The sequence below is a fragment of the Anomaloglossus baeobatrachus genome, chromosome 4 (assembly GCF_048569485.1).
Source record: "Anomaloglossus baeobatrachus isolate aAnoBae1 chromosome 4, aAnoBae1.hap1, whole genome shotgun sequence".
Classification (NCBI taxonomy): domain Eukaryota; kingdom Metazoa; phylum Chordata; class Amphibia; order Anura; family Aromobatidae; genus Anomaloglossus; species Anomaloglossus baeobatrachus.
In genome coordinates, this window is record NC_134356.1 from 428773337 (window position 1) to 428795720 (window position 22384).

The 22384-nt window shown below is 52.1% G+C and overlaps 1 protein-coding gene across 1 annotated transcript in view; it reads right to left on the reverse strand.

Moving 5' to 3' along the window:
* Nucleotides 1–13766: 13766 nt before the first annotated feature.
* The window catches only part of TYMP (thymidine phosphorylase), a 37411-nt gene continuing 28793 nt past the window's right edge, over nucleotides 13767–22384 (reverse strand). The window contains exons 9-11 of the mRNA XM_075342636.1: nucleotides 19863–20075; nucleotides 14842–14982; nucleotides 13767–14547 (exon numbers count right to left, since the gene is read on the reverse strand). Of these exons, the coding sequence (XP_075198751.1) occupies nucleotides 14354–14547; nucleotides 14842–14982; nucleotides 19863–20075 (548 nt within the window). The 3' untranslated portion in view covers nucleotides 13767–14353. The remainder of the gene's footprint in view (nucleotides 14548–14841; nucleotides 14983–19862; nucleotides 20076–22384) is intronic.

Sequence of the window (22384 nt, forward strand, 5' to 3'; positions counted from 1 at the left end):
TCACATACAAACAATGGTATTTGTATAGTTGGACAGGTGTCTCGCCACCTACTGAATATGGGGGCTAAACAGTGCAAATGGTCCTCCGGTAATGACCCTAAATCATGGGTCACCGCCCTACACATTGTGGAAAGCATGTAGGGAAGTCCTGCCACTAAAGGTAGCAAGTTATTGCCTCACATCCTTTGTGAGATGCAAAGGATGTGAGGAATGCTAAACTTGTGGCACGTACCACAAAGTTTGTGCTACTCACCATGCTGCTTCACATGACTGTAAAGAATTGATGCTTGCTGAAACACAAGGTCTGTCAACTGTTACGGATGTTCCTTTAACTGACCCTGATGCTGAGCATTTTGTAGATAGCGCCAGGTTGTGAAAAGAGGAACAAGGACAATTTGTCACCGGGTATGCAGTAATCCAAGATGGTAATGTACACATACAAAAACCACTCCACAGTATGGTGTTCCTGACGTAATTGAGAGTGATAAGGGTACCCGCTTTACTAAGGAAATAATGGGCCACATACTGAATGTTTTTAGAATCACTCAGGCATTTCATACCCCATACCATCCACAAAGCAGTAGTAAAGTAGAGAGACTTAATGGAACCATTAAGTTGAATTTACAGAAACTCTTGGATACACAGAAATGTATGCGTTGTGTTGAGGATTTGCCAGTTGTCTTGTACTCCATTCGTACCACCCCTACAGGAAAAGATAAGCTGATCCCATTGAGGTCCTCTTCGGGACAGCTTCCAAAACATGCTTGTACTTCCCACAGCAACTCCAGGTAAACTATTCTTCATTGACTAATTATGTTACAAAACGGCATGATCATTCGTCAACAGTGTACTCACGTGTTCTTTCTTCCATACCAGACCCTAACTCCTTAGAATGTATCAATATACTAGTCCTTGGAGACTGGATAGTCTTGAAGAGACATGTGAGAAGACCACTCCAACCAAGATTTGACAGGTCCTTTCAAGTCCAGTTTACCACACCTACGGCAGTCAAACTCGAAAGAAGACCAGTTTGGATACACACCAGTCATTGCAAGAAAGAGACCAGACCAATGATTACTTAAGTTATGTCCGCACCCTGTGTTCTTGATTTGACAAAAAAATTCACCCTCTGGCAGACTTGACAACTGTAAACACTGCGTTTGAAAAAAAAACACAGTAAAAACGCATGCGTTTTTGATGCATTTTCAATGCGTTTTCGATACGTTATTGTCAGTGTGTTTTTTAAGGGAGAAGTAAAATATGATAGGATAGAATAATTGATAGATAGATAGATAGATAGAAAAAATAGATAGAAAGAATATATATATTCACATGTTAGCTACAATAAGCAACTAGTTTAGTCTGCGAATAGATCTTTGCAGTTACTGGTTTGAGTGGCCTATCCACACATCTCAGGTAAGTACCAGCTGAGAATTGGGGTTCACTGACTTAGGCAGGTGTAAATTAGAGTCACATGGGTTGCACAACAATAACTGAGGTATAAATGGATGTTTAGAAATTTGAACAACAGGAGGGAATGTAACGGTGGCATCCATTTGGAATGTAGTACTTGCATTCATTTTGTTTCCTGAGTAGTGTTTTAAACACACAATGTGTTTATGATTGAATTTCTAAAAAAGATACATTTCCTAGATGTACTGACCTTTACGCTATCTCTGAAGGAATACTATGTCTATGTATCTGAACCTTCCTGCTGAGGAAGCATGTAATATCCAGTTCTCATAGATAAGGTTCAAGACGCCACCCCCATGGCAGTATGCCCACACTATATTAATCAAAGGCCTGAGATGTAACCTATCAACACGTTAGTTTGAAATTAATATCCAATTATATAGAAGATGGCAATACAACCAATCGGAGTAAGATACTAATGCAACCAATAAGTTGCTAACATTTGTACCTTATCTCTTTGCTATGCCAAAAAAGGTACTGTATAAATATTTAACTTTCTTTAATAAACTCGGAATCTTATCATACTTTGAACTCTACTGGTGTGTGACTTTACTTCATCCATCGATGGCATTCATCTGTGACACGAGGCTGATCCCTTTACCTCTGGCCCCATAGCAGGCCGTAAAAGGTTGTAAGACAGAGGCTTTTTTTTACAAAGAAAAACATCCCAGCCCAACTATGTGTTGACAAAACCAACAAGTCTTCAAAAGGATGTGGAAAAACATATTATGGTTTGATGAGACCAAAGTTGAACTGGTTGACTATAATTTCAAAAGGTGTATTTAGTGCAAATCCAACACTGTGCATTGCCTTAAAAACACCATACCCACAGTAAAGAATGGTGGAGGCAGCATTATGTTTTGGAACTGTTTTTTCGGCAGCTGGGACTAGGTTTTTAGTGAAGGTGGAGGAAATGTCACTTCTCAGCATGACAAGGACCCTACTTCCATATAAATAAAATAATGGCTTTGCTAGAAGACAATCAATGTTTTGGAAAGGCCCAGAAAGAGCCCAGACCTGAATGCAATTAAAAACCCGAGAAGGGCTCTACACAGGCGATGCCCTTGCAAGCTAACAGATTTGGAGTGCTACTGCAAGTGTGACGCCCTGGGCAAGCCAGGGGTCACAGGTCATGACACCACCACACCCTACACCCCAGATAGGTACACCGAAGCTACACCAGAAATCCTTGTTGCCTTCCTCCAGGGGCTGATGTCCACACCAGGGGGTGGGCCAGGCTATTGGCTCTGCCCACCGAGCAGTTCACAGCCCTGGAGGCGGGAGAACCAGGCAGATCAGAGTAGTCAGAGTTTAGTGAGAGCTGAAGTTGAAGTGAGAGTGGAGTGGTAGAGGAGCAAGTGAGAGGAGTTAAAGTGGAAGAGAAGGTGACAGTTTGGAAAGCCTGAAGTTGGTCCGGGTGTGTGCCCCGGACTGAGACAGCAAGGTTAGCAGACGGCAGTGACCGTCTGCAGGAGAGGCTGATCGGAGGTTGCCAAAAGGACCGTGGACGGGTGGTGGCCCGGCGGTACCGGAGCGGTATACGAAGAAAAGCCAGCACCATTGGCAGGGGCCTTTCGGATCCCGGCAAGGCTAGGAGTCGCCGTGAATTTGCCAAATCCGTCAGTAAAGGGGACCTCCGGGTCTCCCAACAACTAAGTCCCGATTGAAGGCAACAGTCCAACCGTAGAATAGAGACACCGCCACCGCCAAGGCACCAGTTTCTCAGGGCCAGCGCCTGCGGGCAAAGAGGGGCTCCTCCGGCCCATATCCAAGCCGGGGAGCGGGTTACCGGTGGGAACCCATCGCTACCAACATTACACTAGGTGCAGGGACAGAGACCGTCACCGTCAACTACCGGGGAAAAGCAACAGCAGCCGTCTGTGGGAACCGTCTTTCCAGCCGTGTGTTTTACCGAGAACTGTGTCAACGTCTCAGGCTGAGTGAGTACCACCGTGCCGTGCGGCACAGTGCTGCCCCCGCGACCCTGCACCTCACCAGGCCCCGCACATGGCCTGCCATCCATCCCTACCCCATCAGCGGGCCCCGGGACAACCAACCCCCTACCCACGGAGGGGAGAAATAACAACAAAGCTGCTCCCTGTCACCGCTCCCGGGATCCCCATACAGAGCAGCGGTGGTGTCCACACAATCACCACAACCGTGGGTGGCGTCACGGACAATAAACCCCCAAAACCAATCCCCTTTTCACTCACGGGCGAGGAGCGCCGCTCGAGTCCCCGGGATCCGGCCCATTGCTCGAGCCACTGAGCAGCAGAGGCCGCAGCAGCAGCGGCAGCCGGACCCGAGCAGTGGGAGAGCGCGGCGTCCCCTCCTCCGCCCGCGACAACTTGGCGTCACGAACAAGATCTTACCGCTCTGCCGTTGGGTAGAGGTGCGCCTTGTTACCGCCGGAGGTATCCGGCCGAAAAATTTCGGAAATCGCCATCTTTGGCGCGAAAAGTTCCCGCTCGAGCGTCTTCTCGCGAAGGCCAAGATCCCGCCCCGATAGAGGAGGGTCCGGAAAGAGGCTAGAGGGAGACGGAATGGCGGCGGGCCGCATGTGAGCGCGGCTATAAAAGCAGGGACGCCAGGACTCTGCAGCCATCTTGTTCCTGGGAGAGGCCGCCAGCAACATGTGGATGCCGTCTCGAAGCACCGTAGCCCCCGCGCCTGGAACCGCGGCGTGGGTGGAGATCCGGACCGTGCAGCTCTACCAAAGGCTGCAGGTCAAAATGCAGCTCCTCATGGAGGAGTGGGAGACCGACATGGCGGATGTCATAGCGACCGTGCGGAGACGCGAGGAGGAAGCTGCGGAAGGGAGGGTGAGTGACCCACGCCCCGATGCCCTTGAAGGGCCGGTCATCGCGGCTGCGGGACCCGGTCTAAACCCTCTCGCCCTGCTACCTCCCTCGCCACCCGTCCCGGAAGCCATGACACCGCCACTAGGCCCGCTGCCACCGCAACCGGTAGCGATACCCAGCATGTCTGCCCAGGCAGACCGACCTGCAGCCGGAGCCCGTAGCCGACCGGAGGTGCTGCCGTGGAAAGCCCCGAAATCCGAACCGGAGGCGTCCCCCGAGAAAGTCCCCGAGCCGGAGCCGATAGCCCGCTCCGTGCCGAAGGCCCAACAGAGGAAAGCCCCTGTGCCCATCCCCCACACCTCGGCTGAGGTTGCGCCGGGTTGCCGCTGCAAGGTGACGCCCAAGGCCAAGTCACCGCGGGGCCTGCCGCCCAGATCACCAGCGGTGGGCAGTGTCCAACAGGTCCCGCGGGGCCCGACCCGTGCGCCGGAGCTCGCAGCAGCGCCGTACTGGGACAGGGAGCCGGTACCGTTGGGCCTGGAAATCGAGGAGAGAGAGAGAAGGAAGGCGGAGATGGTGGCCCGTACGATACGGGAGGAGAGCCTGAGACAAGCGACTTTCCGTGTCCGGGGCCCGCTGTATGAGGGGCAGGTGAGACGGTTTGATGTCCGCCGGGGCTATGGATTCATTTATGAACCGGACCTGGAGGCCGAAGTGTTTATAGCCTGGCCGGATGTGAATGCTCACCTGCCAGAAGAGCACCCAGGCCGCACCTTGATGCCAGGGGACCTTGTACAATACACCCGGCACTGCGGGGAGAGGGGGTGGTTTGCGCTGGATGCAAAGCTGAGGGGCAGCCAGGAAGCCCGTGTGAGCACCGCGCCCCTTCCCCAAAGTGATGTCGAGGACTCTGAGTGATGGCAGCGGAGCACCGTTGCACCGTCCCCGTTGGGACCACCAGTGTAAGTTTTAAAAGTTTGAAAGTTTTTGAAAAATGAAAATGATGACCGATGAAAAGTAACCTGATTGTCTGATGTGATTTGGAAACCGGCCGTTGCCGGCACCGTTGTCCCCGTGGGGACCGCTTAAAGTTGCGTAAGGGACTCCTTACGGACAAGCCCGTGAACTTGCAGGGCAACCACAAACGTTAGTGGCATGTAAATAAATATGTTTTGTTGCAGCTAACCGTTACCGCCTCCGGAGAGGCAGGTTGGAGGGAGGGCCCGCAGCAGAGCAGGCTGGGGCCCAGCCACCACAGGAACCGGTGGCTACCCTCTGGAGGGGAAGGACAGATCCCGCTCGGGTAACTTGTGCTGGACTTGGGTCAAGGGGTGCTGCCTGGGCTTTAGGGGCAGCATCAGGGCCAGGTTGCTTGGGTGGGAGAGAGCGGAGACCGTAACCGTAAACCGTTTGCAACGTTTAAGAAATGTGCCTCCCGATGTGGGATGATGTCATAAATTGTTATGTTACCGTTTACCTTTTTATATATTTTTCAGAAAAATAAAACCGGTGTTGGACGGGCAGCCCGCGGACGGTCTGCATTTTGCTAAGGGGGAATGTGACGCCCTGGGTAAGCCAGGGGTCACAGGTCATGACACCACCACACCCTACACCCCGGATAGGTACACCGAAGCTACACCAGAAATCCTTGTTGCCTTCCTCCAGGGGCTGATGTCCACACCAGGGGGTGGGCCAGGTGGTTGGCTCTGCCCACCGAGGAGTTCACAGCCCTGGAGGTGGGAGAACCAGGCAGATCAGAGTAGTCAGAGTTTAGTGAGAGCTGAAGTTGAAGTGAGAGTGGAGTGGTAGAGGAGCAAGTGAGAGGAGTTAAAGTGGAAGAGAAGGTGACAGTTTGGAAAGCCTGAAGTTGGTCCGGGTGTGTGCCCCGGACTGAGACAGCAAGGTTAGCAGACGGCGGTGACCGTCTGCAGGAGAGGCTGATCGGAGGTTGCCGAAAGGACCGTGGACGGGTGGTGGCCCGGCGGTACCGGAGCGGTATACGAAGAAAAGCCAGCACCATTGGCAGGGGCCTTTTGGATCCCGGCAAGGCTAGGAGTCGCCGTGAATTTGCCAAATCCGTCAGTAAAGGGGACCTCCGGGTCTCCCAACAACTAAGTCCCGATTGAAGGCAACAGTCCAACCGTAGAAGAGAGACACCGCCACCGCCAAGGCACCAGTTTCTCAGGGCCAGCGCCTGCGGGCAAAGAGGGGCTCCTCCGGCCCATATCCAAGCCGGGGAGCGGGTTACCGGTGGGAACCCATCGCTACCAACATTACACTAGGTGCAGGGACAGAGACCGTCACCGTCAACTACCGGGGAAAAGCAACAGCAGCCGTCTGTGGGAACCGTCTTTCCAGCCGTGTGTTTTACCGAGAACTGTGTCAACGTCTCAGGCTGAGTGAGTACCACCGTGCCGTGCGGCACAGTGCTGCCCCCGCGACCCTGCACCTCACCAGGCCCCGCACATGGCCTGCCATCCATCCCTACCCCATCAGCGGGCCCCGGGACAACCAACCCCCTACCCACGGAGGGGAGAAATAACAACAAAGCTGTTCCCTGTCACCGCTCCCGGGATCCCCATACAGAGCAGCGGAGGTGTCCACACAATCACCACAACCGTGGGTGGCGTCACGGACAATAAACCCCCAAAACCAATCCCCTTTTCACTCACGGGCGAGGAGCGCCGCTCGAGTCCCCGGGATCCGGCCCATTGCTCGAGCCACCGAGCAGCAGAGGCCGCAGCAGCAGCGGCAGCCGGACCCGAGCAGTGGGAGAGCGCGGCGTCCCCTCTTCCGCCCGCGACAACTTGGCGTCACGAACAAGATCTTACCGCTCTGTCGTTGGGTAGAGGTGCGCCTTGTTACCGCCGGAGGTATCCGGCCGAAAAATTTCGGAAGTCGCCATCTTTGGCGCGAAAAGTTCCCGCTCGAGCGTCTTCTCGAGTAGCGGAGGCGCGAAGGCCAAGATCCTGCCCCGATAGAGGAGGGTCCGGAAAGAGGCTAGAGGGAGACAGAATGGCGGCGGGCCGCATGTGAGCGCGGCTATAAAAGCAGGGACGCCAGGACTCTGCAGCCATCTTGTTCCTGGGAGAGGCCGCCAGCAACATGTGGATGCCGTCTCGAAGCAACGTAGCCCCCGCGCCTGGAACCGCAGCGTGGGTGGAGATCCGGACCGTCCAGCTCTACCAAAGGCTGCAGGTCAAAATGCAGCTCCTCATGGAGGAGTGGGAGACCGACATGGCGGATGTCATAGCGACCGTGCGGAGACGCGAGGAGGAAGCTGCGGAAGGGAGGGTGAGTGACCCACGCCCCGATGCCCTTGAAGGGCCGGTCATCGCGGCTGCGGGACCCGGTCTAAACCCTCTCGCCCTGCTACCTCCCTCGCCACCCGTCCCGGAAGCCGTGACACCGCCACTAGGCCCGCTGCCACCGCAACCGGTAGCGATACCCAGCATGTCTGCCCAGGCAGACCGACCTGCAGCCGGAGCCCGTAGCCGACCGGAGGTGCTGCCGTGGAAAGCCCCGAAATCCGAACCGGAGGCGTCCCCCGAGAAAGTCCCCGAGCCGGAGCCGATAGCCCGCTCCGTGCCGAAGGCCCAACAGAGGAAAGCCCCTGTGCCCATCCCCCACACCTCGGCTGAGGTTGCGCCGGGTTGCCGCTGCAAGGTGACGCCCAAGGCCAAGTCACCGCGGGGCCTGCTGCCCAGATCACCAGCGGTGGGCAGTGTCCAACAGGTCCCGCGGGGCCCGACCCGTGCGCCGGAGCTCGCAGCAGCGCCGTACTGGGACAGGGAGCCGGTACCGTTGGGCCTGGAAATCGAGGAGAGAGAGAGAAGGAAGGCGGAGATGGTGGCCCGTACGATACGGGAGAAGGAGAGCCTGAGACAAGCGACTTTCCGTGTCCGGGGCCCGCTGTATGAGGGGCAGGTGAGACGGTTTGATGTCCGCCGGGGCTATGGATTCATTTATGAACCGGACCTGGAGGCCGAAGTGTTTATAGCCCGGCCGGATGTGAATGCTCACCTGCCAGAAGAGCACCCAGGCCGCAACTTGATGCCAGGGGACCTTGTACAATACACCCGGCACTGCGGGGAGAGGGGGTGGTTTGCGCTGGATGCAAAGCTGAGGGGCAGCCAGGAAGCCCGTGTGAGCACCGCGCCCCTTCCCCAAAGTGATGTCGAGGACTCTGAGTGATGGCAGCGGAGCACCGTTGCACCGTCCCCGTTGGGACCACCAGTGTAAGTTTTAAAAGTTTGAAAGTTTTTGAAAAATGAAAATGATGACCGATGAAAAGTAACCTGATTGTCTGATGTGATTTGGAAACCGGCCGTTGCCGGCACCGTTGTCCCCGTGGGGACCGCTTAAAGTTGCGTAAGGGACTCCTTACGGACAAGCCCGTGAACTTGCAGGGCAACCACAAACGTTAGTGGCATGTAAATAAATATGTTTTGTTGCAGCTAACCGTTACCGCCTCCGGAGAGGCAGGTTGGAGGGAGGGCCCGCAGCAGAGCAGGCTGGGGCCCAGCCACCACAGGAACCGGTGGCTACCCTCTGGAGGGGAAGGACAGATCCCGCTCGGGTAACTTGTGCTGGACTTGGGTCAAGGGGTGCTGCCTGGGCTTTAGGGGCAGCATCAGGGCCAGGTTGCTTGGGTGGGAGAGAGCGGAGACCGTAACCGTAAACCGTTTGCAACGTTTAAGAAATGTGCCTCCCGATGTGGGATGATGTCATAAATTGTTATGTTACCGTTTACCTTTTTATATATTTTTCAGAAAAATAAAACCGGTGTTGGACGGGCAGCCCGCGGACGGTCTGCATTTTGCTAAGGGGGAATGTGACGCCCTGGGTAAGCCAGGGGTCACAGGTCATGACACCACCACACCCTACACCCCGGATAGGTACACCGAAGCTACACCAGAAATCCTTGTTGCCTTCCTCCAGGGGCTGATGTCCACACCAGGGGGTGGGCCAGGTGGTTGGCTCCGCCCACCGAGGAGTTCACAGCCCGGAAGGTGGGAGAACCAGGCAGATCAGAGTAGTCAGAGTTTAGTGAGAGCTGAAGTTGAAGTGAGAGTGGAGTGGTAGAGGAGCAAGTGAGAGGAGTTAAAGTGGAAGAGAAGGTGACAGTTTGGAAAGCCTGAAGTTGGTCCGGGTGTGTGCCCCGGACTGAGACAGCAAGGTTAGCAGACGGCGGTGACCGTCTGCAGGAGAGGCTGATCGGAGGTTGCCGAACGGACCGTGGACGGGTGGTGGCCCGGCGGTACCGGAGCGGTATACGAAGAAAAGCCAGCACCATTGGCAGGGGCCTTTCGGATCCCGGCAAGGCTAGGAGTCGCCGTGAATTTGCCAAATCCGTCAGTAAAGGGGACCTCCGGGTCTCCCAACAACTAAGTCCCGATTGAAGGCAACAGTCCAACCGTAGAAGAGAGACACCGCCACCGCCAAGGCACCAGTTTCTCAGGGCCAGCGCCTGCGGGCAAAGAGGGGCTCCTCCGGCCCATATCCAAGCCGGGGAGCGGGTTACCGGTGGGAACCCATCACTACCAACATTACACTAGGTGCAGGGACAGAGACCGTCACCGTCAACTACCGGGGAAAAGCAACAGCAGCCGTCTGTGGGAACCGTCTTTCCAGCCGTGTGTTTTACCGAGAACTGTGTCAACGTCTCAGGCTGAGTGAGTACCACCGTGCCGTGCGGCACAGTGCTGCCCCCGCGACCCTGCACCTCACCAGGCCCCGCACATGGCCTGCCATCCATCCCTACCCCATCAGCGGGCCCCGGGACAACCAACCCCCTACCCACGGAGGGGAGAAATAACAACAAAGCTGTTCCCTGTCACCGCTCCCGGGATCCCCATACAGAGCAGCGGAGGTGTCCACACAATCACCACAACCGTGGGTGGCGTCACGGACAATAAACCCCCCAAACCAATCCCCTTTTCACTCACGGGCGAGGAGCGCCGCTCGAGTCCCCGGGATCCGGCCCATTGCTTGAGCCACCGAGCAGCAGAGGCCGCAGCAGCAGCGGCAGCCGGACCCGAGCAGTGGGAGAGCGCGGCGTCCCCTCTTCCGCCCGCGACAACTTGGCGTCACGAACAAGATCTTACCGCTCTGCCGTTGGGTAGAGGTGCGCCTTGTTACCGCCGGAGGTATCCGGCCGAAAAATTTCGGAAGTCGCCATCTTTGGCGCGAAAAGTTCCCGCTCGAGCGTCTTCTCGAGTAGCGGAGGCGCGAAGGCCAAGATCCTGCCCCGATAGAGGAGGGTCCGGAAAGAGGCTAGAGGGAGACAGAATGGCGGCGGGCCGCATGTGAGCGCGGCTATAAAAGCAGGGACGCCAGGACTCTGCAGCCATCTTGTTCCTGGGAGAGGCCGCCAGCAACATGTGGATGCCGTCTCGAAGCACCGTAGCCCCCGCGCCTGGAACCGCAGCGTGGGTGGAGATCCGGACCGCGCAGCTCTACCAAAGGCTGCAGGTCAAAATGCAGCTCCTCATGGAGGAGTGGGAGACCGACATGGCGGATGTCATAGCGACCGTGCGGAGACGCGAGGAGGAAGCTGCGGAAGGGAGGGTGAGTGACCCACGCCCCGATGCCCTTGAAGGGCCGGTCATCGCGGCTGCGGGACCCGGTCTAAACCCTCTCGCCCTGCTACCTCCCTCGCCACCCGTCCCGGAAGCCGTGACACCGCCACTAGGCCCGCTGCCACCGCAACCGGTAGCGATACCCAGCATGTCTGCCCAGGCAGACCGACCTGCAGCCGGAGCCCGTAGCCGACCGGAGGTGCTGCCGTGGAAAGCCCCGAAATCCGAACCGGAGGCGTCCCCCGAGAAAGTCCCCGAGCCGGAGCCGATAGCCCGCTCCGTGCCGAAGGCCCAACAGAGGAAAGCCCCTGTGCCCATCCCCCACACCTCGGCTGAGGTTGCGCCGGGTTGCCGCTGCAAGGTGACGCCCAAGGCCAAGTCACCGCGGGGCCTGCCGCCCAGATCACCAGCGGTGGGCAGTGTCCAACAGGTCCCGCGGGGCCCGACCCGTGCGCCGGAGCTCGCAGCAGCGCCGTACTGGGACAGGGAGCCGGTACCGTTGGGCCTGGAAATCGAGGAGAGAGAGAGAAGGAAGGCGGAGATGGTGGCCCGTACGATACGGGAGAAGGAGAGCCTGAGACAAGCGACTTTCCGTGTCCGGGGCCCGCTGTATGAGGGGCAGGTGAGACGGTTTGATGTCCGCCGGGGCTATGGATTCATTTATGAACCGGACCTGGAGGCCGAAGTGTTTATAGCCCGGCCGGATGTGAATGCTCACCTGCCAGAAGAGCACCCAGGCCGCAACTTGATGCCAGGGGACCTTGTACAATACACCCGGCACTGCGGGGAGAGGGGGTGGTTTGCGCTGGATGCAAAGCTGAGGGGCAGCCAGGAAGCCCGTGTGAGCACCGCGCCCCTTCCCCAAAGTGATGTCGAGGACTCTGAGTGATGGCAGCGGAGCACCGTTGCACCGTCCCCGTTGGGACCACCAGTGTAAGTTTTAAAAGTTTGAAAGTTTTTGAAAAATGAAAATGATGACCGATGAAAAGTAACCTGATTGTCTGATGTGATTTGGAAACAGGCCGTTGCCGGCACCGTTGTCCCCGTGGGGACCGCTTAAAGTTGCGTAAGGGACTCCTTACGGACAAGCCCGTGAACTTGCAGGGCAACCACAAACGTTAGTGGCATGTAAATAAATATGTTTTGTTGCAGCTAACCGTTACCGCCTCCGGAGAGGCAGGTTGGAGGGAGGGCCCGCAGCAGAGCAGGCTGGGGCCCAGCCACCACAGGAACCGGTGGCTACCCTCTGGAGGGGAAGGACAGATCCCGCTCGGGTAACTTGTGCTGGACTTGGGTCAAGGGGTGCTGCCTGGGCTTTAGGGGCAGCATCAGGGCCAGGTTGCTTGGGTGGGAGAGAGCGGAGACCGTAACCGTAAACCGTTTGCAACGTTTAAGAAATGTGCCTCCCGATGTGGGATGATGTCATAAATTGTTATGTTACCGTTTACCTTTTTATATATTTTTCAGAAAAATAAAACCGGTGTTGGACGGGCAGCCCGCGGACGGTCTGCATTTTGCTAAGGGGGAATGTGACGCCCTGGGTAAGCCAGGGGTCACAGGTCATGACACCACCACACCCTACACCCCGGATAGGTACACCGAAGCTACACCAGAAATCCTTGTTGCCTTCCTCCAGGGGCTGATGTCCACACCAGGGGGTGGGCCAGGTGGTTGGCTCCGCCCACCGAGGAGTTCACAGCCCTGGAGGTGGGAGAACCAGGCAGATCAGAGTAGTCAGAGTTTAGTGAGAGCTGAAGTTGAAGTGAGAGTGGAGTGGTAGAGGAGCAAGTGAGAGGAGTTAAAGTGGAAGAGAAGGTGACAGTTTGGAAAGCCTGAAGTTGGTCCGGGTGTGTGCCCCGGACTGAGACAGCAAGGTTAGCAGACGGCGGTGACCGTCTGCAGGAGAGGCTGATCGGAGGTTGCCGAAAGGACCGTGGACGGGTGGTGGCCCGGCGGTACCGGAGCGGTATACGAAGAGAAGCCAGCACCATTGGCAGGGGCCTTTCGGATCCCGGCAAGGCTAGGAGTCGCCGTGAATTTGCCAAATCCGTCAGTAAAGGGGACCTCCGGGTCTCCCAACAGCTAAGTCCCGATTGAAGGCAACAGTCCAACCATAGAAGAGAGACACCGCCACCGCCAAGGCACCAGTTTCTCAGGGCCAGCGCCTGCGGGCAAAGAGGGGCTCCTCCGGCTCATATCCAAGCAGGGGAGCGGGTTACCGGTGGGAACCCATCGCTACCAACATTACACTAGGTGCAGGGACAGAGACCGTCACCGTCAACTACCGGGGAAAAGCAACAGCAGCCGTCTGTGGGAACCGTCTTTCCAGCCGTGTGTTTTACCGAGAACTGTGTCAACGTCTCAGGCTGAGTGAGTACCACCGTGCCGTGCGGCACAGTGCTGCCCCCGCGACCCTGCACCTCACCAGGCCCCGCACATGGCCTGCCATCCATCCCTACCCCATCAGCGGGCCCCGGGACAACCAACCCCCTACCCACGGAGGGGAGAAATAACAACAAAGCTGCTCCCTGTCACCGCTCCCGGGATCCCCATACAGAGCAGCGGTGGTGTCCACACAATCACCACAACCGTGGGTGGCGTCACGGACAATAAACCCCCAAAACCAATCCCCTTTTCACTCACGGGCGAGGAGCGCCGCTCGAGTCCCCGGGATCCGGCCCATCGCTCAAGCCACCGAGCAGCAGAGGCCGCAGCAGCAGCAGCCGGACCCGAGCAGTGGGAGAGCGCGGCGTCCCCTCCTCCGCCTGCGACACAAGAGTGGGCAAAGATTTCCAATTCTAGATGTACCATTCTAATAGGTTCCTACCCCAAAAGACTGAAGTTATGACAAAATTCAAATTGTACTTTAACATAGTATTAATGTAAGTGTAACCATATTTATGCAGCCACATTCTTTAGTTTTTTATTTTTATTTCAGTTTGTTTTTCCATTAAATTGTACATAATTCTAAATCTTTTTAAAGGTGGAAAACGTTCTTCTTAGTATGAATTTAGATGACAAAAACCTGGCATTTTGTCAGGGGTGTGTAGACTGTATGAAGATTGAAACACCATGGAAACGAATATTTTTTCAAGTGCACAACCCTTACACCACATGAAATATACAAAATGGCTGCATGGTACTGGGCTTCTTAGGAGAAGTTAGCAAAGTAATGCCACCTTTTCTAATTCTGTTTCACTTCCTGTGTTGCAACTTCATGTGTGGACAACACCTTTAACACTAGAAGTCCCAGACAGGGGTTATTTAACATTTCTACCACTGGAACCCTATGGAGCTCGAAATTCCTGGGACTTCTAGTGTTAAGAACTTTTAGTGTACAGAGCACCCTGAAGACTTGCAATAACAGGTTAACATCATGACTCTGATGGCTACATTCTGTGCAATATGAAAAGTTGCTTGGAATTTCACTTTACTAATCTATTTCATGTCATGGCTTGTATTATAAAACTATATAAATAAGATAAAATAAGGAGTCGCTCAGCTGATCTCCCCCTCCCTGCGTACAGTATCACTATAGTCTCCCTTTTTGCACTGAGCATGAATCACATCCCTAATAAGAGATGTGGGGATAAATGCAGGTCGCTCTGAAATACAAAGAGCATTCTGAAGGGTCTGTCGTTGTGTTTCTTGAAGGAGTGGTTTCTCATAGTGGATCCGGATCCAGGGGGCTCCTGTGAGGAGAAAGAATGTTAGACTTTATAAGTATATATTGGAGATATTCCTCATTACAATATTACAAAATGAAGATATATTGAACATATAAAGTAGCAGTTTGCTGTTCTTAAGAGGATCCTTGAGTAGCAGTATCTTCCTGCAAGCCAGGAAGGTGATTACCAGAATATGATTTGTTAACAATGTCATTGACCCACATCCCTCAGCAATGGTATATAGATAATCAACCGCATAGCAAACTGAGCACTGAGAAAATCTCAAGAATTGTTTTAATTGCCTCATAAATGTTTTACCTTTCTCTATATGCTGCCCCACTCTCACAAGCAGTTCTGCTCCAACACTATGGTTAATTACATCTGTAGCTTTCTTTCTTCCAGCTCCAAGTGCATTCAGGATTTCGGCAATAGGTCTGGCTCGGATTAACTCCACCGTACCTAGATATATTATAAAGTTTGTCATATTCTTTTAAATTATTGTAAAATACAAATCACTTCTATTGTTCATAATCATTTAGAAACAACAATACCAAAAATGTTTTAACTCAGGAAGAGTTCAGAAATCATGATTTTGTGGAAAAAACATGATTTTTCATCCCAGCTTTCATGCGTCTTGGCTGCTTTCCACCAGTTTTTCACTCTGCTTTTGGGTAACCTTATGTTACTCCTGGTGCAAAAATGTAAGCAGTTCTTCTTTTGATAGCTTGTGACTATCCCTCGTCCTCTCGATTACATTACAGAGGTTTTCAATGGGGTTCTGGTCTGGAAATTGGGATGGCCATGACACAGTTTTGATGTGGTGGTCCTTCAATCACATTAATTGACCTAGCTGACCAAAGTTTAATCTGCCCAATTCCAGCCTTGCTGAGGCATCCCCAGATCATAACCGATCCTCCACCAAATTTCACAGTGGGTGTAATACACTGTGGCTTGTACGCCTCTCTAGGTCTCCATCTAACTGTTAGACGACCAGGTATTGGGCAAAGCTGAAAATAAAGGGTGCTTTACACGAGACGAGCTATCGTGCGATGCATCGTCGGGGTCACGGTTTTCGTGACGCACATCCGGCATCGTACACGATGTCGTCTCGTGTGACACCTCCTAGCGATGCAGTATCGCTCACAAATCGTGAGTCGTGTACTCGTCTCTAGGTTTCATAAAATTGTTTAATTAAAATGGCGCCGGTTGTTCATCATTTCCGTGGCATCACACGTTGCTCCGTGTGACACCCTGAGACCGATGAAGACACCTTACCTGCGTCCCGCAGCACCCGCCGGCTATGTGGAAGGAAGGGGGTGGGCAGGATGTTTTCATCCCGCTCATCTCCGTCCCTCCGCTTCTATTGGCCGACTGCCGTGTGACGTCGCTGTGACGCCGAACGTCCCACTTCAGGAAGTGGACGTTCGTCGCCCACAGCGAGGTTGTCTGGAAGGTAAGTGCGTGTGATGGGGGTTAAACTAGTTTGTGCGCCACGGGCAGCAATTTGCCCGTGACGCAAAAACGACGGGGGCAGGTACGATCGCTCGTGCTATCGCACGATAGATCGACTCGGGTAAAGCAGGATTTAGACTCATCAGAGAAGATTACCTTACTCTAGAATTTGGTCAGATTAAACGTTGTGAAGGACGTATGAATCAAGCCGCATACAAGGTTATCCTGGAAAAACAGTTGCTTCCTTCTGCTCAGGCAATGTTCCCCAGCTCTGAGGACTGTTTTTTTTTCCAGCAGGACAGTGCACCATGCCACACAGCTAGGTCAATCAATGTATGGATAAAGGACCACCATATCAAAACACTGTTATGGCCAGCCCAAGCTTCAGACCCGAACCCCATTGAAAACCTTTGGAATGTAATCAAGAGGATAATGGATAGTCACAAGCCATAAAACAAAGAAGAACTGCTTACATTGTTGCACTAGGAGTGGCATAAGGTCACCCAAAAGGAGTGTGAAAGACTAGTGGAAAGCTTGCCAAGACGCATGAAAGCTGTGATTAAAAATCATTGTTATTCCACAAAATATTGATTTCTGAACTCTTCCTGAGTAGAGTTGAGCGGATTGCTAATAATCTGGATCCGGCGGATCCGGCGCGGGTTGGGCCAGAAGTCCGGATCCAATCCGGCCCAATGTAAGTCAATGGGGGAGCGGATCCGGGATGAGAGAGAGAAAAAAAAAATAAAAATCCGAACCCGGATCGTGCAGCCGGATTCCCGGGTCCAGGTCGGACCCGGATCGGACGCTGAAACCGCGCGGATCCGGATTTTTACAGTTCGGATCCGCTCAACACTATTCCTGAGTTAAAACATTGTTTCTAAATGATTATGAACTTGTTTTCTTTGCATTATTTGAGGTCTGAAAGCAATGCATTTTTTTGTTATTTTGACCATTTCTCATTTTCCGAAAATAAATACAAAAGTAATTGCTTGGAAATTCTGAGACATGTTGTCAGTGGTTTATAGAATAAAAGAACAATTTACATTTTACTCAAAAATATACCTACAAAGAGGAAAAACCGACAATTTTGCAGTGGTCTCTTTTTTGCCAGAGCTGTATTTCACAGAGAGCAGACAATTTTCCTATAAATAGTGAGGAATTAAAACACAAAGGTGCCGATTCATCACAGCTTTTACACCACTTTTCAAGTACACAGGGAGAGACATGTCAATCCAAGGCAGTGCAGGACAAGTGGGGAGAAGCCGCCGACCTGCCTGTCCAACTAGTTTCCGGAGCGGCTGGCTGCTTTTAAAGCATATTTTTATTTGAAACGCTGCAACATTTCAGAGTCAAACATCTCTAGCTGAGATCATATAGCCAGTGTCTGATACATGATGCCCATAGATCAGGCAGGATTTATCAGCTCTCAGGTTCCCTTTAAAGTGTACTTGAAACAAATTGTCAATATTTTCATTTTGAAGGTGGGGTGTGGGGTACTGCATTAGGATTTCTGATTGTCAGAAAACCCCTACGACTGTAACTTAGATAAGACTATCAACTGACATTTCTTCTATTGAATTTATATCAAACTAGCTGTAGTACCCGGGCGTTGCCCGGGATAGTAACGGTCTCTCTGTCTCTCTCCCAGTCTCTGTCTGTGTGTTGCTGTCTGTCTGTCTCTCTGTCTGTCTCTTTCCTTGTCTGTCTGTCTGTGTCTATGTCTCTGTCTGTCTATTTCTATCTCTCTGTCTGTATTTGTATCAGTCTATCTGTCTCCATCTCTGTGTCTGTCTGTCTCTCTCTATCTCTGTGTCTGTCTCTATGTGTGTGTGTCTGTCTGTCTCTTTCCCCGTCTGTCTCTTTCCCGTCTGTCTTTGTCTTTCTCTTTCCAGGTCTGTCTCTTTCCAGGTCTGTCTCTTTCCCGTCTGTCTTTGTCTTTCTCTTTCCAGGTCTGTCTCTTTCCAGGTCTGTCTCTTTCCCCGTCTGTCTCTTTCCAGGTCTGTCTCTTTCCAGGTCTGTCTCTTTCCCCGTCTGTCTCTTTCCCCGTCTGTCTCTTTCCCCGTCTGTCTCTTTCCAGGGCTGTCTCTTTCCAGGGCTGTCTCTTTCCAGGTCTGTCTCTTTGCCCGTCTGTCTCTTTGCCTGTCTGTCTCTTTCCAGGGCTGTCTCTTTCCAGGGCTGTCTCTTTCCCCATCTGTCTCTTTCTACGTCTGTCTTTTTCCCTGTCTGTCTTTTTCCCCGTCTGTCTCTTTCCAGGGTTCTCTCTTTCCAGGGCTGTCTCTTTGCCCGGCTGTCTCTTTCCAAGACTGTCTCTTTTCAGGGCTGTCTCTTTCCCCGTCTGTCTCTTTCCAGGTCTGTCTCTTTCCAGGTCTATCTCTTTGCCCGTCTGTTTCTTTCCCCGTCTGTCTCTTTTCAGGGCTGTCTCTTTGCAGGGCTGTCTCTTTCCAGGTCTGTCTCTTTCCCCGTCTGTCTCTTTCTCCGTCTGTCTTTTTCCCCGTCTGTCACTTTCTAGGGCTCTCTCTTTCCAGGACTGTCTCTTTGCCCGGCTGTCTCTTTCAAGGACTGTCTCTTTTTAGGGCTGCCTCTTTCCCTGTCTGTCTCTTTCTAGGTCTGTCTCCTTCCCGGTCTGTCTCTTTCCTGGTCTGTCTCTTTCCCCATCTGCCTCTTTCCACGTCTGTTTCTTTCCCCGTCTGTTTCTTTCCCCGTCTGTCTCTTTCCCCGTCTGTCTCTTTCCCCGTCTGTCTCTTTCCTCGGCTGTCTCTTTCCCAGGCCGTCTCTTTCCTGGGCTGTATCTTTCCAGGGATGTCTCTTTCCAGGGCTGTCTCTTTGCAGGGCTATCTCTTTCCCCGTCTGTCTGTCTGCCACTGTCCCCATCTGTCTCTGTCTGTCTGTCTTTTTCTGTCTCTCTATCCATCTCTCCACCGACATCATATAACCTCACGCATAAGCTTCAACTAACAGTTTATTTTGTTCCTATAGCAACCACTGACAGTTGCTATTAATAGCCTGTATCTCCCACCTCCATTCAGGTTAATGGTGGCAGACTTTTACAGACTAACTGTAAAGCACGGGGTTAAATTTTTCTGTCAAAACATAGTCTACGACGCTCCCTGGGTCACATGAGGCGTCTGTGCAAAATTTCGTGATTGTAAATGTGACAGTGCGGATTCCTTTAGCGGACATACACACATACACACACACACACACACATACACTCAGCTTTATACATTAGATTAAATATATGAATTATAAATTTGCAAATGAAGTCATAAAAGACTAAAAAAAGTTACCATTTATTTGATTTTGGAAATTAATGTATCCAGTAATGCAAAACACATTCTTACAGCGTACTAAACATATGTAATAATGGTTTTGTGGGAGCATTTAGGTTCCGATTCATCAAGCAGTTTATAACAGAATTCTTGCCTACAACTGCTTGAAATTTGCACAAAGCTTTAGCAACTTTTGCCAGTTTTACGTCAGTCATGACCTACTTTTTGACAAATTGGCAAATCTGTAGAGGGGGGCATGATGAGGCCTGTTCGACAAATTCATTATAAGTAATTTACACCAGAAATGTTTGCCAGCCCCTGTTTGGAGTTACATATTCATTAAGAGGAGTGCAAAACTCCACAGGGGCCTTAAATCTTTTCTTCAGTTTTAGGTTTGGCCTAGAGAACCGATCATTAGTAAGAGCCACTGTGTAATATTAAGCCCATGATTCGACACAGTTGCTGATTTTTACATTTCTGTTTCATAGTAACATTTCCTGTAATGCGCAGGGTTTTTCTTTAGAATTGTGTCCACATCCTGGTTTGATACTCACTATATGAAAATGTTATATAAGTCTTGGTACTGAGGTGTTACGATAAGCCTAGCAATATGCTGACCTGATTTGGCAACTGTAAGTTCTTCTATATGAGATGCTTTTCCCAGTTTGCTGCTGGAGTTCAGCGTCCTTGCTATGTCCGGTTTCACACCCTGTGCTTCGAGCATTTTTCGGAAGCACTGCAAAGCAGATCCATCACGTAGGACGTTGGCAATTTTCTCTGCCCCGTGTGTTGCTGAAATAGCCTGTCCACAAAGCCAAAGGAGATGACCACCTGTAGATAAAGACAGAACAATGTGATTATGCATTCTTAAAGCCTTACTCCATAGACAATACATATTCATCAAAACAAATACTTAAAGAGAACCTGTCAGATCAGATCACGCCATTAACCTGCAGATACAGTATTAATCTTCAGGGTAAAAGTGTTGGATAATGCTGTTAACCTAATATATGAGTGAGCGAAATATATAGATCCTACTGATAATCTGCAGGTTAATATATAGATCCTACTGATAATCTGCAGGTTAACAGAGTTATTAAGGCATTCGGCATCTAGGAGAAATAAAATTTACTTCTCCCTGGAGCCGCTGGCTTTCAGTCACCACCCCAGGATTTTGACAGTTGGCTCAGTAGTGCCTCAGCTATGGCTGTCAATCAACAATCCTGGGCGTGCTTACAGCCACCAATCACAGTAGAGTGAGTGATGACTGTAACTGCTCTAAGCAAGTCTACATGACTGAAAGCCTGCAGCTCCCGGTAGGGATAAAGTTAATTTTCTAATGAGTACTGCACTTTCAGTACTGGAGCCGGGCACCTTCAAAACGCTATTAACTTTCAATTAACCATATATTAGCAGGAATTATTTATTTATTTAACTCAATATATTTGGTTAATAGCATTATCCAACATAGCAGCTTCCTTTAAAATACTACTTTTCCTTGTAATGAGGACTTGTCAGGCATTCTAATTTGTCTTGGTTTATTCCAAAATAATAATACTGGTTATTATTATTATTTATTATTATAGCGCCATTTATTCCATGGCGCTTTACAGTGAAAGAGGGTATACATACAACAATCATTAACAGTACAAAACAGACTGGTATAGGAGGAGAGAGGACCCTGCCCGTGAGGGCTCTCAGTCAGCTGGTTCAGTGGTTCAGCTTTTCATGGAAGTCTGAATTGTACTGTACATCAATGTGTAATTTGTTTGACAGATGCGTCTTTCCATTCACTTTTTAAATGCAGAGTGTCCCTGAACAAAATGAAATGTGATATTGGTAAGAGGAATTATAAAACCTGGTTGTCAATTTATTCCTATTTTCCAGGAAGAATATCTGAGCGTTTCATGGCATCATGCAAAGTTCTAATACAGATGCTTCAGAATTACTTGTAACACATATTACTTTACTAGAAGGTGGCCCGATTCTACGCATCGGGTATTCTAGAATTTACGTATTGTGTAGTTCATGTATGATTTTTGTTATATATATATATAGATGTTGTTGTGTGTAGTTACCAAGTGTTTGTGTAGGGCGCTGTACATGTTCTGGGTGTTGTCTGGGTGTGATGGGGGGTGAGAGCAGTGTTGTTTGTGTGTTGCGTTGTTTGAGGAGCGCTGTGTGTGTAGCGTTGTGTGTGTGTGTTGCGCGGTTTGTGTGTGTGTGGTGTGTTTTGGGGGGAGGTATGTTTTGTGCAATGTGTGTGTTGTGCGGTATGTGCGTATATTTGTGTGTGCAGCGTTGTCTGTGTGTGTGGGTGTCTGTGTAGGGCAGTTGTTTGTGGTTCCCAGTGTGTGTGTGTGGTGTGTTGTGCAGTGCGCGCGCGCGTGTGTGTGTGTGTTGGGGGGAGGTGTGCACTTCCCATCGTGCTCCATCCCCCATGCAGCGCACTCCCCATCGTGCTCCATCCCCCATGCAGCGCACTCCCTATCGTGCTCCATCCCCTATGCTGGGCCCCCCCCCTTCGTGCTCCATCTCCCATCCTGCGCACTCCCAAACGTGCTCCATCCGCCATACTCCGCACTCCCCATCGTGCTCCATCCCCCATGCAGCGCACTCCCCATCGTGCTCCATCCCCTATGCTGCGCACCCCCCATCGTGCTCCATCTCCCATGCTGCGCACTCCCAAACGTGCTCCATCCGCCATGCTGCGCACTCCCAAACGTGGTCCATCCGCCATGCTGCGCACTCCCAAACGTGCTCCATCCGCCATACTCCGCACTCCCAAACGTGCTGAATCCCCCATGCTGCGCACTCCCAAACGTGCTCCATCCGCCATGCTGCGCACTCCCAAACGTGCTCCATCCGCCATGCTGCGCACTCCCAAACGTGCTCCATCCGCCATGCTGCGCACTCCCAAACGTGCTCCATCCGCCATGCTGCGCACTCCCAAACGTGCTCCATCCGCCATGCTGCGCACTCCCAAACGTGCTCCATCCGCCATGCTGCGCATTCCCAAACGTGCTCCATCCGCCATGCTGCGCACTCCCAAACGTGCTCCATCCGCCATGCTGCGCACTCCCAAACGTGCTCCATCCGCCATGCTGCGCACTCCGAAACGTGCTCCATCCGCCATGCTG